General features: G+C 51.6%; 1 protein-coding gene across 1 annotated transcript in view; it reads right to left on the reverse strand.

The window, feature by feature from the left end:
* Nfatc2 (nuclear factor of activated T cells 2) overlaps window positions 1-15,569 on the reverse strand; it is a 114,592-nt gene that overhangs the window by 54,105 nt on the left and 44,918 nt on the right. Inside the window, exons 4-5 of the mRNA XM_059261967.1 lie at window positions 4,293-4,495; window positions 3,096-3,268 (exon numbers count right to left, since the gene is read on the reverse strand). Of these exons, the coding sequence (XP_059117950.1) occupies window positions 3,096-3,268; window positions 4,293-4,495 (376 nt within the window). The remainder of the gene's footprint in view (window positions 1-3,095; window positions 3,269-4,292; window positions 4,496-15,569) is intronic.

A 15,569-nucleotide genomic window follows, 5' to 3' on the forward strand; every position in this document is an offset into this window, starting at 1 on the left:
CCATGCTTCCCTACTGCAGAGGTGGAGTCACAGCTGAGACCACTGAGCAGGAGCCTGGGAAATGCCCTGAAGCTGTGAAACACAGCTGCCAGGCTGCGCAGCAGGGAGCTGCGGCCCCCGAGGCTGGGGTCGGGCAGGAAGAACCACAACAGGCCACAAGACCACCGTCCAAACGGCGGTGTCCACCGGCATGTTCACAAACACGCGCTTGTTCCCTGAGCTGGGGCACGGGGGCACCTTTCCAAAATAAATACGTTAGCCTTGTGAATACAGAGCAGCCCACTGTTTTCCTTACCAGCTCATCCTCCCCAGCAGTGTAAAGTCAATTAGACAATAAATATTTATCCTCCCCGTCTGTGTCCCCAGGTGTGAGTCACTAATTGTCAATATGTATTCATTATCTCCCTACAGGCTATAAACCAAGCCAATCAGCCAAACTAACACGCACCGAGCGCCTTTCCAGGGGTCAAAACTAGAACAAAGCCAGCAACAGAGCCAAGAGAGGACCAGAAGGACAGTGGCTGGCCAGCAGCTGAGGGCGGCTCCACCAGGAAAACTGCATCCTAGAAGCCAAGAGAAGGTAGTTTACGGAACTAGAAAGTTTGGAACTCCAGCTTTGCTACTGAGTAAAATGGTGACTCACTTTACCAAGAAAGGCTGGGTCTCCTTATCTGTCAGGAGGAGGAAGATGAGGCGGCTGAAACCCATGGGGAACCAACAGATTTGCAAAGTTCGAAGGATTTTTGGATACGTTAACAACTTTCCTGAAGGCACGTGTGGGTCACCGAGTGATATCAGACACACTGACTTCAGGAGGCCAGAGAAGGGGGCGGGGGACTGATGGACATCCTCTGCCCCCTACCCTGCAGCCGACCACAGTCCCACCCTGAAGGGGAGCGGCCTGCCTGAAAGAGGAGAGCCTTGTCTGCTCAGCACCTCCAAAAGTCAGGAAGGAAGAGTCTGTGTTTCCTTCTAGAACAATCCTGAGACATTCGAAACCAAACAGGATAGGGGTGGCTCCTGAGACCAGAGAACAGGGGTGAGAAGGTGGCTGTCACCCTGGGTCTCTCCTTCCCTGCTGGTGGCTCTTGTCTCCCAGCTCTGAGTAAGGTTCTACAGCACCCCAGCTTTGCCTGGCCAAGCTGCAGGCTCCTGCTGGTCCTTCCCCAGTTCCCATTAGTACTGCCCGTGCCCTCTGACCTTGCTTCTGGCCCTGGTGGTCAGTCCTTCTGTACTTTCTTACAGTGCATGGTCCTGCACTCCCCTCTGTCCATTCACGGCTCAAGACCACCCAGATAAGTAAAAGCCTCTTGACAGTTCTGCCTGGCTCTCTGAGTATCTTGAATTTACAGCCATTTTTAATCCATACTGCCCGTGAATGTTCCGAGGAAGCCAGAACCTAGGGCTTTCTGTGTGCTAAGGGCAGACTCTACCTTGGAGTTTTAGCCTTCCCCAATTGCCGGTTTAAGCCAGGAATTTTTTCTTCTTCCAGTTTACTCTTTTAAAACCGGAATTGCCCATACAGACCCTGTTTCCATGTGAGAAAATGGGCTGCTGTCAGCTCATAGCTGCCTGCTGAGAAGGACAGGGTCCCCTCTGGTCCCCAGTCTCCACTGCACCCTCCTGTCTGCTCCCACTCGGCCACTTCTCTCGGTTCCACTGACAGCTAACAGAGAAGTCAGCTTTCAGGACGCATAGTAAAGTAACAAATGAGAGGTCTTGAAAGCAGTGTAACCTGAAACATGACTGTAACACCAAGTTACCTTAAAGACAGTCTGAAGAGCTTAATAAACAGTTTTTATCCCTGAAACAATGTTACTTTCCTCTCCTTTATTCTTTGTTAAAAAAAACCAAAAAAACAAAAAAACTGAACTTTCAAAAACATAAGAGATATCTGGCCCCTTGGCATAGACTTCTATAATCCCAGCTGCTCCGGAGGCTGAGGCAAGAGGGTTGAGAGTTCAAATCCAGCCTGGGAAACTTAGCAAGACCCTCTCTTCATTTAAAAAAAAAAAATGTTTTGAAACTGTTGGAGATGAGCCAAGTGGTGGCGGCGCACGCCTTTAATCCCAGCACTTAGGAGGTAGACGGATCTCTGTGAGTTCGAGGCCAGCCTGGTCTACAGATTGAGTTCCAGGATAGCCAAGGCTACACATAGGAATCCTGTCTCAAAGGAAAAAACAACACCTGTTGGAGAAGGAGCCTGGTGGTAGAGCACTTGCCGAGCACGCATGAGGTTCTGGGTTCAGTCTCCAGTACTGCACACATGCACACGTGAAGCCTGGCAGAGCCCAGCCACGTGCTGTGCTCAGCATCTTTCCCAAAGTTCTTAGGACGTCCATACCAGGCTTGTAATTTTTTCTCTAACTTTACAACCATCTTTGGGGGTGGGCCCTCATCCTCACTAGACTATAAGCTTCTTGGGCACAGAAAATGTCTTACTGCTTTGGGAATGCCCCACACTTGGCATGACCCCTGACCTTGACTTTAGAGAGGCCTCTGTCAGCAGGCAGGGACAGGAGGAAGGCTGGAGCACCACTACTACCTGCAAGGTTCTGGGGTTCCAGTCCCAGCCCCACCTCTTCTGGGCATGGGCACTGGATACTCAGCCTTCAAACCTGTAAAATGGGTATAATGGCCCCAGCCAGGGACCCGAGGCTGCTATGAGAACATGGCCAGGTGCTTCCCACAGCATCTGCAGGGCCACAGAGCAAAGCCACGATTGTGAGCCTTGTTCAGAGGACGAAAGGAAAGAAGGGGATGTATGTTCCAGGGACTTAATTGCAAATGCGTCTGCACTTCAGAAGACCAACGCAATATTTAAACTATTTGAATCTTCTAAACAAAGCCATCAGTTCCTCTCAGCTCCCTTAGCTGTCCTTACTTTTTATTTCCCATGAAGCCACAAAAGTCTTCACAAAAGCAAATAGAAGCAGAGACCAGTACCTCTCTCGGTATAGTTTCTGCCCTTCTGGTCACCACAGACCAACTGTATGTCTTCGCAAGTCCCGTGATTCCTGAAGGCCACCTGCCCAGGGTGGACACTCATGTGTGGCCCCTTTCCCCAGAAGGACCCAGCCCCAGGTCTGACTTACAGCACTCAATGGGGTTGGACGCGGCCTGCAGGGAGATGATGCGGCCGCTGGGCTCCGGGACGTGCACTCGGAACACCAGGCGAACTCGTGTGTTCTTTCTGCCGATGTCTGTCTCGCCCTTCCGCAGCTCGATGTCAGCGTTTCGGAGCTTCAGGATGCCTGCACAGTCGATGCTGCACAGAGGAGAGCCCCGGTCATAAGAACTGTCTCACTGAGCAGAAAAGATCACCCACAAACCCACCTAAGGTAGTTAACCAAGTGCATCCTCCCAATAGCCACAGCGGGAAATTGCAGTATTCCCCCAGGTATTATAACCAGAATGGTACACCGAGAGGTCAAATTTAAAAAAAAAAAAAAAAAAGAAAAAAGAAAAAGAAAAAAAGGAAGAAAAAGAAAAAGCTTTACAGAGTACATAGATCATCTCCTGAGTAGAGACTTCCTCTAGGGAAAATTTTCTCATCCATGTTTCTATTCTCAAAAGCACCCGGAAAACTCAAGTAGGCAGCTGGTGGAACTGGCCAGGGCTATTCCACAAGTATCAGAGTATTGAGGTCTCTTGAATTTACCAAACAAGAAAACACACTTGGTCTTTGGAAATGTACACCAAGGTCTCTAAAAGCCAAGGCGTGATCAACCACCTCTCAAAGGACTCAGGGCCATGGCAGGAGAGATGAAGGCGAGGACTAGGGAATGTGAACCCTGTTAGTGGTGGGGACAGCACAATTAGTGCCCTGAGATCGCATGCCCTCCCTGCCACAGCATTTCTGTAGGCTCGAGTTTATTTCCTCATAAAGGTTCTTTGATGCTAACTTGTTTGCGCCACGTGCCAGCTCTGCCACCTGTGTTGTCACTGAAAAGTTTCTTTAGGTCCACCGATCTTTGGTTTTGTTCTATTTTTTGAGGGAGGGTCTCATGTAGCCAGGGCTGGTCTGGGACTCAATATGTAGCAAAAGATGGTTTTAGCTACAAACTCCAGAGCTTCCTGCCTCCATCCACACTCCCAAGTGCTAGGATAACGGTGTGTGCTGCCATGGCCAGCTTTCACGGAACACTTCTTAAATAGAAGAATCAGATGGGTGGCCCCCAGCTCAGACAGTCCCAGCAATGGCTGTTGTGGTACCCACACAGAGATGCCCCCATCTATCACTCAGCCCCTGCTTTACTCTCTCAGGAAGCCCCGCCCCTGTGCCGCCTTACGTGGCTCTCATATTGTTCTTTGGCTCCAGCGGGATCTCCAGGACCTTGGTGTTGCCCACAATCTTCTCATAGCTGGTGGTAGTAACGGTTTTGCCGGTGATCCTGTGTACTTGATAGAAGGCATGCGGCTTAAGGATCCTCTCATCAGCTGTCCCAATGAAGATCTGAAGGCCCAGGGGCTTGTTCTCCATGTAGCCATGGAGCTGAGGGAAGAACAAAATAATCTTTCTTTCTTTCTTCTTATTTTTTTTTTGGGGGGGGGGGCAGGCTGCTCCAGTCTGACCATCGGAGAAGATCAGAGGAGCACGTGGCCAGTGAAAGAGTGTGGGGTTACTGTGTGGCCTGGACGGCTGTGTGACCAGAAGCAGCCTTGGTGTCCAACCGAGCAGCTGTTCCAACAGGTCACAGGGATCTCCTCTAAGGGGCTGGATGAGAGGGCTCAGCAGTTAAAGGTACTGTCTGCTCTTACAGAGGACGCAGGTTCGATTCCCAGCATCACATGAAGGCTCACAACCATCTGTAACTCCAGTTCCAAGGGATCCCATGCTGTCTTCTGGCCTCCACAGGTACCAGGTACACATGTGGTAGATACAGGCAAAATACTCAAATGCACAAAATTATACATATAAATATTAATACATATATATATATATATATATATATATATATATATGACTTTTAAGCAGCCACAGAAACAATATAGAACAGTCTTAATCACTGACAAAGGGTTGGGAAAGTGAAAACAGAGAACAACCTGAAGACCCTCCCCCCAACCGCCCTCAGGACTCATTGCCAGGCTACAGGGAGAGACTCATGGCGGCAGGTTCCTCTGAGTATCTGCAGGAGGCTAGCGGTAGTTGGGGAAGGAGAGACACTTCTTCAACAGTGTAGACTCTATAAGGTGCCCATGCTCCATGGCACAGCACTAATGACACCGGGTCATCAAAATACGTAAGCAAATAAAGGGATGTGAAAGTAGGAGGAGATCAAGTGGGAAAAGGGACAGGAGGAGGCAGCGAGGGTGGATGTGATAAAAACACACTGTATAAATGTAAAGATGCCATAATGAAACCAACTAATACGTGTAATCAGCACATGCAAATAAAAATAAAATGTTAGAGAACAGAGCAATGCGAAAATAAATACGATGAAAAGCACAACTCCAGTGATTATCGAGGGAGAGAAAGAGACAGACAGACAGACAGACAGAGGAAAAGCACAACTCCAGTGATTATTGAGAGAGAGAAGGAGACAGACAGACAGACAGACAGACAGAGGAAAAGCACAACTCCAGTGATTATCGAGAGAGAGAAAGAGACAGACAGACAGACAGAGGAAAAGCACAACTCCAGTGATTATCGAGAGAGGCAGTGTTGGCACACACCTTTAATCCCAGCACTTGGGAGGCAGAGGCAGGTGGATCTCTGAATTTGAGGCCAGCCTGGTCTACAGAGTGAGTTCCAGAACAGCCAGGACTAAACAGAGAAATCCTGTCTCCGAGAGTAAGAGAGAGAGAAGGGAGGAAGGGAGGGAGGGAGGGAGGGAGGGAAGGAGGGAGGGAAGGACCTGGAGACACACTCACACAGCTCTTGTTGACAGAGCTGACCAAGGTCAACTAAGAAGGTCTACAGACAGAACTCACTTTTCACAGGACAATATCCCAGGTAGCACAGATTGATTTTATACTTTAAAAAAAAAGAAAAGAAAAGAAAGAGCAAGCAGGGTGATGGTGGTGGCGCACCCCTTTAATCCCAGCACTTGGGAGGCAGAGCCAGGCGGATCTCTGTAAGTTCGAGGACAGCCTGGTCTACAGAGTGAGATCCAGAGCTACACAGAGAGACCTTGTCTTGAAAAAATTAAAAAAAATAAAAATAAAAAAAAGGAGAGCTTTGGAGTTGCAGCACACAAATCTGACAATAGATGTTCCATGACCCAGTCATGTACCCATGAACACACAACCTGGAGAAGCCTCTTGCATTCGGGAGACCAGCACAGGAAAGCTTGTAGACAAACAGAGAATGTGCTAGACCAGAGTGACGGGCCCCGACATCACAACTCTACACAGCAGTTCACAAAGTCTGTTCCGTGGACGGACCCCAAAAGATCCAATATACATTGTTGGGGGTGGGGAATGAGAGCAGAAAGAGGGCTCCGTGGGTAAAGGCCCTTGCTGCCAACCCTGACGACCGGGGTTGCTCCCCAGGACCCACAACTCTCATGCCTTTTCCTCCAACATTCACAAGCAAGCTGTGGTTTGTAAATAAATGTGTTGGTTTTTTTTAAGGGAAAAAAGTGTCAAAACCTACAATTTATAAAACAATATAAAACATTTCTATCTATCTATTTACACATTTGCAGATGCAAGAGAAAAGGGTGTGGAATGAATCACCCCACACAGACTACGCTGTCACACACACACACACACACACACACACACACACACACACGAAGGAGGAAGAAGAGTCCGAGATGGCAGGAGTGACCAAAGAGGATGCTGACTTCATACTCCACAGCACAAGAGGAACAGATTATTAAGTATACACTGAATAACAAAAGGCAAAGACATGTTGATCTGAGAATCTGGTCCTGAGTTCCAGCCACTTCCCAGCATCCTCTTGGATCCTTCTGTTCACTTCCCACCCCCCGCCCCACCACCCATTCCTATATTCGCAAATTGAAGAGCCTATGACCAGAGACAAGTTCCATAGAACTTCAGCAGGATCTCCTGTCACTCTCCATCCAAAACACACAAAAGAAGAAAGGCTCTGGGGTGATGGCCATGGCCTAGCATGACCCTGCTCGGTGCAGGGCCACCAGCGGCACACACGCACTATCATGATAGATGTGACCTGGAGTCACCTGAGAAGGGAGAGTCAACTGAAGGGTTGCCCAGGTCTAATCAGCCTGTGGGCGGGTCTATGGGGCTTATCTTTATTGTTCATTGCTGTAGGAGAGCTCAGCCTCCTACGGGCACCACCACTCCCTAGGCAGGTGATTGTGGACTATGTAAGAAAGCTGGGTAAGCACGAGCCTGTGAAACAGCGAGCAGTGGTCCTCCAAGGTTTCTGCTCCAAGTTCCTGCCCTGGCTTCCCTCAATAATGGGCCGTGTGTGACCTGGAGGCTGACAAAGAAGCCGTTTCTCCCTTATCTTGCTTTTGGTCGGAGTGTTTTATCACAGCAACAGAGTAAGACTGGAAGAGCCTCCAAGTCCCACCCCAGCGTATTTTAAATGTCCAATGGCCACATGTGGCTAGCAGCCACTGGAGTGGACAGTATGGTTATCAATTTCCATGCATCTTTCCAGAGCATTCTATTGAATGGTATAGGAACCAGGGCTTCCGTGCCCCTGATTGAAGCCCCACAGAGAGAGACAGGCTGGGCATGAGAGCCGAGCTGGAGGATGGCCTGTCTGCAGGGCTGACGCCCACAGCATTGGCAGGGGTGGCAGCCTCAAGCAGAGGCGAAGTCCGAGTCAAAGCCACTTATCTGAAGATCCCCACCGCTCTCGGGTGGCAGCGCAGATCAAACAGAGGGAAGGCCGCACTGAGAGGAGATTGTGTTCTTGTCGGGAGGGATTTGCGTGGGGACCCCAGATAAGTGTATTTCCTAATTGGCTTCCCTGGTTCATCAGAGGTGGTAAACACGGCCCACGGTGCCAGCAGAAAGGCGGGCAGGGCGGCAGTGTTCCTGCCGGGCTGCCTCCTCCTCCCGTGACTACAGCACAACCCCAGCGAGGGACACATGGGGAACAGCTGTGCTAATCAAGGCCAGCCACTCCATCCCTCCCTTGCTGGCACTCCAAACCAGCCATCCCACTGACTCCCACTTACCAAGCCGCCATCACATTGCCTCTGATTTGGGCGGCTGTCAACACATGGCTTGCCTCTTCTGGTCTCTCAGAGAGTGGTTGAGTAATCTTTTAAAAATGCAAATCAGATCCGGGCACCCCCTCTCCCTTACAACCCTCCCAGGACTTCCTGTGGCCTCAGACTAAAGTCTCAACTCAGCTGCCGCCTGCCTGTAGTCACCGAACTCCCCCAAACCCAGCCTCAGCCCAGCCCCTGCCTTCTCTTTGCATCTTTCCAGGCTTTTCATCCCTCCCTTAGCCTCAACACACCGAGTTCCTTCTGACCTCAGGGCCTTTGCACAGGGTCTGTCTGGATGCAGATTTTCACCTCTTCTCCAGATAAAGCACAAGTTGTACCTATGCCCGGGGCTCATTCAGCCTTGTGAGAAGCAACCTCCAAATGCCCAGGAATTTCAGAAGCCAGTTGGCATTACGTGTGTCTCCAGCTCGACAGGAAGAGTTTCACAACAAAACTGGCATGTGCTAAATAGAAAGTCATGTACATGCATGTGTGTGTGTGTGTGTGTGTGTGTGTGTGTGTGTGTGTATGTGTGTGTCTCACACATATGAGCCTGCATTCCACAGTAGTGGGGACCTCAGACACCCTGTTCTAAAGTTGATCAATCATCACCTACTTTGGAAATGAAGAAACTAAGGCTTGCTAAGTTCAGTCAATGCACCCAGTCAACAGAGCCAGCCTGGGAGTCCACACTCTGGCTGCACAGCTGCCCCCCCCCCCCAACATCAGCCAACCTCTCCACACAGTGGCTTCTGGTGGTTTCATTCTCTCACGGAAGGCTCCAATAGGGGAAACACAAGCTGGCGCCAGCAACAACATCAGTTGTGATCGTCTTGTTTAATAAGAGGAGGTGGGAAGGCCGTGGAGGGAGATGGGAGGAGAAGACAAGGGAGCGAGGTGGCCAGAGGGCCAAGTGGTTGCTCCCTAAGAGAGGGGCAGCTGAGCAGCACACAGAAACTATCGCTACGATCCCTGCACTCAGGAGGCAGAGGGGATGGGGATCGAAACCTTGAGGCTAGCCTGGCTGCCTGGAGATATTAAAAAAAAAAAAAAAGGCTGGGGCAATGGCTCAGTTGGTAAAGTACTTGCTGTGTGGGCATGAGAGGCTGAGTCCAATGCCCAGCTCCATGTGCAGCGGCACACACGTGTGTAATCACAGCCCAGGGAGGCAGAGACAGGAGGATCCCTGGGACTCACCGGCTAGCCACTATGACTGAATCGGTGAGCTTCGGTTTCAGGAGAGACCCTGTCTCAAAAGAAACAAGAATGGGGAGCAACTGAGGATGACCCAGTGTTGACCTCTGACCTCTACACCCATGTACACACACACACATACACACACACACACACACACACACACACACACACACACACACACCCTTCCTTCCACACATACAAGAGATAGAGCCCTGTCCTTTTAGGAAGCTGTGAACATCTCCAGGAATGGAGAGAAGCCCCCAGGCTGAGCTGGGACCCACCACCTCGGTGGCAGGGAGGCCTGTTACAATAGACAGAGCAGGGCATTCCATAATGTCAAAACCTCATGGTGTCAGTTCCAGCCAACTTCTTAGGTCCTGTGGGACTCCAGAATAATAGCTCAATGCTCAAATGAGTGAGGGGCGTGTTTGCTCCCCAGACCCCTTCTGAAGGTCCGTTGGATGGCCTTCACGGGTTCCCGAACTCACACAGGTGCCATGAATTGATAATTCCTGGATTCATTAGAGGATTGTATTAATGACTCAGTTATAGACCCCAACAGAGGAGCCACAAAACAGGCACCATGAGAGAGCCGACCACGAACAAGCTGGCAGCCCAATGTGGGCCTCTGACCCCTGACACCCCAAGGTGGCTCAACAGCCCCAGGCATGGGGCCACGGCAAGAGGAGTCACCAGACAAGAAACGGTCTGCCGTACATGAGAACATAACCCCCTTCCCTCACAGGTGCCCAGGGCCTCCTGTCCCCATAGCTTGTCTTGGAGCAGTGGTCTTCCCACCAACTCTCCATAGGTCTGAGAAGAGTGGCATGTGGCCACTCACCCCCTTCTCCCGACAGGGAGTAACTGGGGTCTCACAAACCCAAGTTCATCTTTTCAGACAATGTTTCCAACTCCTTGTCCTCATCACAGGGAGGCCTTCATCACATAGTTCTACAGTGGGGAGGTCTCATGGGTGGCCTGGGGCAGCAAGGCCACCTCTAACTTGCTAGATGAAAAGCTCCAGTGGCCTTGGTGGGGACGGAGGCTCCACTTCCTGCAGCCACCACTTTTACTGCACGTCACACCCCAGGGACTAACGGCTCTGGGATGGAGCGTGTCTGTGCACACTCCATGAGGGTTTTAGTGCGTGGGCAACACACGCCTGTGCTGCAGCCTGGGCAGCCTAGTATGTGGCTCCATAATACACTTTCCCACTAAAGTGATAGGACCAGCAAGCTGCAGGGGAAGGCACTCGGGGTCAAAGAACTACCCCACCCTCGCCTTGCTCACTCAGCTACTCGGCTATCAGATCGAAGGAGGGAGGGTTTTCGGAGACTGGACTGTGTCCTCCACCTGTTCCCTGTAGCAGCCCCTAAGTGAGCCAGCCCACATCAACCCAAAAAAACTTAGCATTGCCCTGGATGACGGTCACTCTGCATGTGCCTGCAGGAGCTGTTTGTGGAGCAGTGGCTGGCGGGAAGCAGTGACCCTGCTGCAGATGAAGATGATGATGATGAGGGACCTGCCCACAGTCCTGGGGAGCAGCAGCCATGTGTGTGTGAGGGGGGAGTCTTCCACTACTACACGGCAAGACTGGGTCTCATATAATCCAGGCTGGCTATGCAGCCGAGGCTGGCTTTGAACTCTTGATCCTCCCTCTACCTGCCAAGTGCTGGGAGGGCAGGCATGTACCACCACACCCAGCCTCTTGGCAACTTTAAAATGTACAATGTTTTATCAATCATTCGCTGCTCTGTTCAGCAGTCTGGAGCACTTCCCTCTTGCCCAGCTGGAGATGTGTGCCCTCCTGGGCCGTTCTCCTGGGTACACAGATCCACATTTGGGGTTGTGTTTTACGTATCATTTCATCTAATGATACAGCATGACCGTTCTCTGTTGGCATTGGATCTTGTTTCATGAGGCACCAAATGACTGTGTAGAGCGCCCGTCTCCTAACGGGCTAGTTAGAGAAAATGGAGTGTCTGTGAAGGGCTGATACACTGGGGACACAGACCCCACTGGGTCCCTGGCTCAGCTGCATAGTGTGCGCAGAGCCAGGGTGCAGCTGGAACCTGCACCTTACCATTGCTGCCCAGCATCAAGAGAGGATAGAGCACACACTGCCAGCCTGGGGAAAGATCCACGCTCAAGTCCAACCCCCCCACCCCCATCAAGGGTTGCTTTTGCGGAACCATCAGGGCCGAGACGGTGCAGCCGGTGCTGGCGGACAATCGAGGACCACATCTGTGCTGGGAGCTGGGTGACTCAGCCCTGAAGCGTGGGGTTGGTTTTCAAACTGGCGACCAGCCAAAGGGACTGGTTTGAATTTGCTTCAAATCAAACGTGAACAACGTTAAGTAGCGTTTTTGTGTGTGTGTTGAATTGGGCCTATTTGGAAAACGGTATCGCCCTCAAAGCTTGCACGCAGGAGGAGAGGCCCCTGGGTTGTTCTATTGCTGTTCTCAGCCACGGGGCATGTGGGCAGGAGATTTTTACTGACACAGACAGACCCCAGTTCTGAGCTTCAGTTTGGAAATGGAAGTTGAAGCTCTTATCTGCCATCGTAACCCAACTCCACCCTCAGCTCCCATGCACACACTGGAGCAGACGACAAGCGGACACACACACACACACACACACACACACACACACACACACACACCAGGCACTCATCCCCCTACCTCCCAACAAGCCCTGCATGCTCAATTAGTGAACACTACTATAATTTCGATGACGCCTCTTCTGCCTCACTACCATTGGATATTCAATCACCTCAGAATCCTGCCCATCTGGTTTCCTAAATGCCACTCAAATCCGTCACCTGGTTCTCCAGTCAAAGAAGCTGCCTGACCACCTTCCTTTCATCTCGGCCACTACATGGTGGCTAGAATGCCTTCCACTCCCTTTGACCAGAGCCTACTACTCTGCCCCTTGAATCTCTCAAGAGCAGACATCTCACTCCCATCGAACACCAAAGTCCTAGGCTGAGGAGACCCACAATCTTGCTGCATGTAAGCATGAGGACCTGAATGTGATACCAAGAATTCACCATTAAAAAAAAAAATTCAGGTGCAGTGGTGAGTGCTGGAGACCCCAGTGCTGGAGAAGCAGAGATGGGCAGATGCCCGGATGCTCCAGAGCCAGTTCTCTGAGCTTAATCAGCAAGCTCCAGGCCAAGGAAAGACCCTGTCTCAAACAACAAGGCAGACGGCTCCTGAGGGACATCACTTCATTTTGTCCTCAGGCTTAAATGTTCACCTGCCCTCACAGGAACACACACGCACACACATGCACGCACACATGCGCGCGCGCACACACACACACACCCACACACACACACACACATATACATATATGGAGGTGGGGTGGGGCAAAGTCTTCATTGTGATTCAGGGTTGTGGGACCTTCCCCCTCACATCCTCTCTCCTTCGCCACAGCGATAGCCATCTTGGAACAAGCCAGGCACACTCCCGCCCAGGACCTCCATGGTAACCTCTTCCTCTGCTGGGATGGCTGCTCCTGTCAGCACAGGGCTGTCCCTCACTGCTCTCGACCTCACCCCACAGGGCACCACACCCTCGGCACTCTCTACCTACCTGCTTGGCGTCACCTCACCCACCACCCACTACATCTGTCACCACTCCACAAGGCAGGGTGTGTTCATTTTGTCTCCTTGCCTCCTCCACTAGGAGGGTGTCCCCCCAAGGGTGGTAGCTTAGCTGTCTTGTCCAATCCTCCACAGCATGTTCACCCCTCAGAGGTCAGGTGTGAGCAGGGGAGCAGGAGGGGGCAGGTGGTGGCCATTGATGGCTGCTTCCTCTGCCCTTCCTTTTCCATAAACAACAACTGGCCTGGCCACAGCTACCATTGTGCCCCACAATGCATCTCACTCAGCATGGACAGGACCAGGCTGGTTGGACAGCTGGTACCTGACCTGCCCTGTTCCCAGCAGGGGTGACAGCATGAGCAGAGTACAATGAAAACAGGAACCATGTCCGCCCCAATCCACAATGGGTGCCACAGACCATGGACATGTTGAAGCTGGCAGGGCACCCCAGGGACTGGTGACCCCAGGAAGGGATCCATTTTGAAATCAGGAATATGAAAAATATGAAAAGGAGAATGAGATAGCCCACGTGGGCTTGAAAACAGTCCACGTCAGTTTCTCTTCATATTCTAAATTAAGAGTCAAGTCACTGTACATTTCTCACACTAGCGGAAATTAGAAGCAGATTCCAGCGCCCAGTGAGCATGGGGCTGGAGGCTGAGTCGGCGAGATTTGCTTCCAATCACCACGTCCACAGTCAGTGCAGACCCTGAGCAGGGCATGTGAGTCTCCCAGGGCTGGAGCCAGAGGTTGCGTCCTGTCCTTGCCTCGCTGCACGCAGCTCCCAGGGGCCTCTGGATACAGCCCCAGGTTGGGAGGGGGCACCTCTACACTTCCCTCCTGCCTCCTCTTGGCCAGCCATCCTCCGGGCCAAGAGGTGGCTTACTCTGCAAGCCTTCTGGAAACCAACCTCCAGCCGGGTGCCCTTGGGCTTGTGCTGTTGGAAAGCCAAACCATGTTTTCCCGGCTGCTTTCTGGGTCTGTACCTCCCCTTGCATACAGCCCATGGGGGTCCACGAAGCATAGACTTGTGGGTAGCCATCCAGATCAGTTTACTGCCAAGCACCTGGCTGCCAAAGTGTTGAGGCCAGAAAGCCAGTTTCTATCTCCTGGCCTCAGTTTCTTCATCTGTGAGTAGGGCTGAAAAAGGGCTCAAGGAAGAGCTGGTGAGGTCTGTGGGAAGCTCCTTCTGACAGGCCACACAGGTGATGTTCTGCTCAAACTCCTCCTCCACCAAGGGCTGGGAGACTATCAGCTATCAAAGTTCATCTTCTCTGGTCTCTGTAAACTTGAAGATCATCTCTTAGTTCTAAAACGCAGTGTTTGTCGGGTGCATTTGGAAGAAAATCTGGGCCCTGGGTGCAGCCTACAGAAGGACGCCCATATGACCCAGTCTTGGCTGCTATCCTGGGCTTCAGCTCCCCATGGTCCAGCCACATGGCTTCTTCGAGGCTCCTTCAACAGGCTGAGCTTCTCCTACCTTGAGGCCTTTCCACATATTCTTCCCAGAGCCTGGTGTGTTCTCCCTGTGTGTCTCCCCATGGCTGGCTCTATCCCGTTCCTCCATCCTTCAGGATCCACCCAAAGGCAGAGATTCCTCACGTCCTTTCTGTTGCTGTGATAAAACTCTCTGACCAAAAGGAATACGGGAGGAAATCATTCATTGGCTTCCATAGTCCACCACCGATGGAAGACAAGGCAGGGACCTGAAGGCAGGTCTCTGCTTGCTATTTCACACACCATTGCATCTGTCTGAGGAACTCACTCACAGCCAAGGAAGTATAGCAGAAACCATGAAGGATGTTGCTTGCTGGCTCACAGTTCTGCTTCTGCTCAGCTAGCTTTCTTAAACAGTCCAGGACCACCTACCTACCTAGGGAATGGCATCACCCACAGTGGGAGGGTCCTCCTACATCAATTAACCTTCAAGGCGATCTCCAACAGATACACCCACAGGCCAGTCTGATCTAGACAATTCCTCAACAGAAGCTCTCCCCTCGGCAACTCTAAGCTGTGTGGTGTCACCAGTTAAAGCTAACCGGAGCACAGGGCCTTCTCTGAGGAGATTGACTAAATCAGAGGGTATCAGCATCTCACAGCTTAGTCCCCTCCCGACAGCACCAATTGTTAATCATGCATTAATTCACTTCCCTGGATAGAGGTTTGTCCATCTCTAGGCCTCAGCGCCTTGGGTAGCAACTGGCACATGGAGATGTGCACTAGGCAGCTGCTGAGTGACTGAGAAGGTGGATCCTATGTGGAGCCATGCACCGGGACTGTGGAGATGTGCACCAGGCAGCTGCTGAGTGACTGAGAAGGTGGATCCTATGTGGAGCCATGCACCGGGACTGTGGAGATGTGCACCAGGCAGCTGCTGAGTGACTGAGAAGGTGGATCCTATGTGGAGCCGCACACCAGGACTGTGGAGATGTGCACCAGGCAGCTGCTGAGTGACTGAGAAGGTGGATCCTATGTGGAGCCGCGCATGTGGTAGCTATTCTTGACTAACACAGGGAGTGACTCATCTTCCCAAAGCCCTGAGAAAAGAGGCTTATTCATGTCTGGGAGAGTCCCCACGTTTTCAGACTCTCTAAATTCCCTGCTCT

Source organism: Peromyscus eremicus, chromosome 4 (assembly GCF_949786415.1).
Source record: "Peromyscus eremicus chromosome 4, PerEre_H2_v1, whole genome shotgun sequence".
In the NCBI taxonomy this organism is placed as follows: Eukaryota; Metazoa; Chordata; class Mammalia; order Rodentia; family Cricetidae; genus Peromyscus; species Peromyscus eremicus.